This window comes from Etheostoma spectabile, chromosome 6 (genome assembly GCF_008692095.1).
Source record: "Etheostoma spectabile isolate EspeVRDwgs_2016 chromosome 6, UIUC_Espe_1.0, whole genome shotgun sequence".
Taxonomy (NCBI): Eukaryota; Metazoa; Chordata; class Actinopteri; order Perciformes; family Percidae; genus Etheostoma; species Etheostoma spectabile.
This window is the reverse complement of record NC_045738.1, coordinates 3,706,076-3,707,867: the sequence shown is the minus strand read 5'-3', so window position 1 is coordinate 3,707,867 and position 1,792 is coordinate 3,706,076. Positions and strand designations below refer to the sequence as shown.

Genomic DNA, 1,792 nt, shown 5'->3' with positions numbered 1-1,792 from the left:
GTTCTATCAAATACCTTCGCTCCCCCCCCCCTCCCCTATACTGTACATGCCTGTTCTCATTTGGCAAAAGTTATGGGTTCAAAATCCACCACATATGCTCCCTACAATCAACACATCTGATACGGACTATTGTACGCGCTCCTTCACAATATATATTTTAATAAACTACAATTACGGCAGAAAGTTCTCCACCAGCTATTCCCAGGTCCTAATATTGCCCTACAACCTGTTGTCGTGAAACGTCTCTTTTTCCCCCCGGTTTCTCCAGTCTTCTCCCTTGGCGGTGGTATCACTGGGTTCTGTGTCACCCCCGATAAGGCCCATAGATGGAATAGGTCGTTTTTGTTTTGATCGTCTTCCTAGATCCCCAGTGTCATCCCGTTTATTTGTGCCTAGGGGGACCCAAGCGATGCCTTGTATATCCCAACACACACAAAACGATGTGCTACATTAACCCCCATGGTGGAGAACTGGACCCTCCTGCACACGACCAAACCCTCCAAATTCACCACCCCGTCCCACTCCTACTCACCACAAGAGCATTCCATAGATGTGTTTTCCCCCCTTTGCTATTCGTTGGAAAGACCTTAATGGTGTTGACGGATGCCCTCGCATCGGCGAATATTCCATCCTATATGCACCCAGGCACTACATGGCCTCCACCTTCACAGTCTCCGCAGTTCTCTTTCCGTGTTTTTGTGTAAACAATGATCCCCTTATCTGGTGGTTGTATGACCCATCCTCTGCTGCATTGGTAAAAACTCATGGGTAACTCCTCTTTCCCCTTATCATTGTGCGTTCACCGCTGCTGCCCTCTTCGATTTATCTTAATCCCCACTAATCCCCCCAACTGTAAAGCCAGATTTTCCTAACAGCATCCCATATAGCCCCCCAATCACCGTATTTGACCCAACAACCTTGGTGAAGACGTAGCTGGAATCGTTGCTAGGAGCCTGACACCCGACCACCCACACGTTTTACCCCCTCAATTATTGCTGTTTTTTTATCGTCTATGTTGCATGATTTGCTGTAACTAATCTATCGCAGCGGGGAAACGCCCCTGTCCCGAAACCCCCCTTCCCCTACCCTCAGCTCCGACACATTCTTCATTCGGGTCTAATGGTGATATTTGGCCCCCCCCTTTAATGGTGTTTATGAAATCAGGATTTCTGATCCGATTCTGGTAGCTCCTCACAGCCACCTACTTACCTTCTGGCGCCATGCTTGGTTGAGGCGTCTGTGTCTCCTGTTTTGGGATAGTCATCCTGCTTACACGAGTCAGGGACCCTCTTGATCCCATGCTGTTGGGACCTGATTTATTTATACTATATATGTGACAATAGGATACTTGACTCGCAGCTTACCGATGCCACATTCACTGTTTTACTAACTCCATTTCATACTATGCTTAATCCCCTGCCTCCTGTTTGATGAGGCCCCCCGACATGTTATCCGTTGATATTTACTTTAATTTGTTGATTCAAATTATTGATATTTCCCCAATGAAGTCACATTTTAGAATTTAATGGATAAATTTAATATGTGTGCCCATCTATATATCTTCAGTTTTCATACTCTTTTAATAAACACTGCCCCAACTGGTGATTTGTACCATACAACACGTCCAATTGATGACTTTGAGCAGGCAGTCACATTCAAAGTTCTATCAAATACTGTATGCTCACTGCCTGTTCTCTGGTGGCAAGTATGGTCATATCAACACATATGGTACGTACAGTATGTGCCTACAATATATATTTTAATAACACATTTTGTAAATTTCTCCAGATCC

General features: G+C 45.1%; 2 protein-coding genes across 3 annotated transcripts in view; both read left to right on the top strand.

The window, feature by feature from the left end:
• mal2 (mal, T cell differentiation protein 2) overlaps positions 1–1,792 on the top strand; it is an 871,414-nt gene that overhangs the window by 798,874 nt on the left and 70,748 nt on the right. The window lies entirely within an intron of this gene.
• LOC116690853 (fucolectin-1) overlaps positions 434–1,792 on the top strand; it is a 7,025-nt gene continuing 5,666 nt past the window's right edge. For both annotated transcript variants that reach the window (XM_032518056.1, XM_032518055.1), the window contains exon 1: positions 434–480. In XM_032518056.1, the coding sequence (XP_032373947.1) occupies positions 460–480 (21 nt within the window). In that variant the 5' untranslated portion in view covers positions 434–459. The remainder of the gene's footprint in view (positions 481–1,792) is intronic.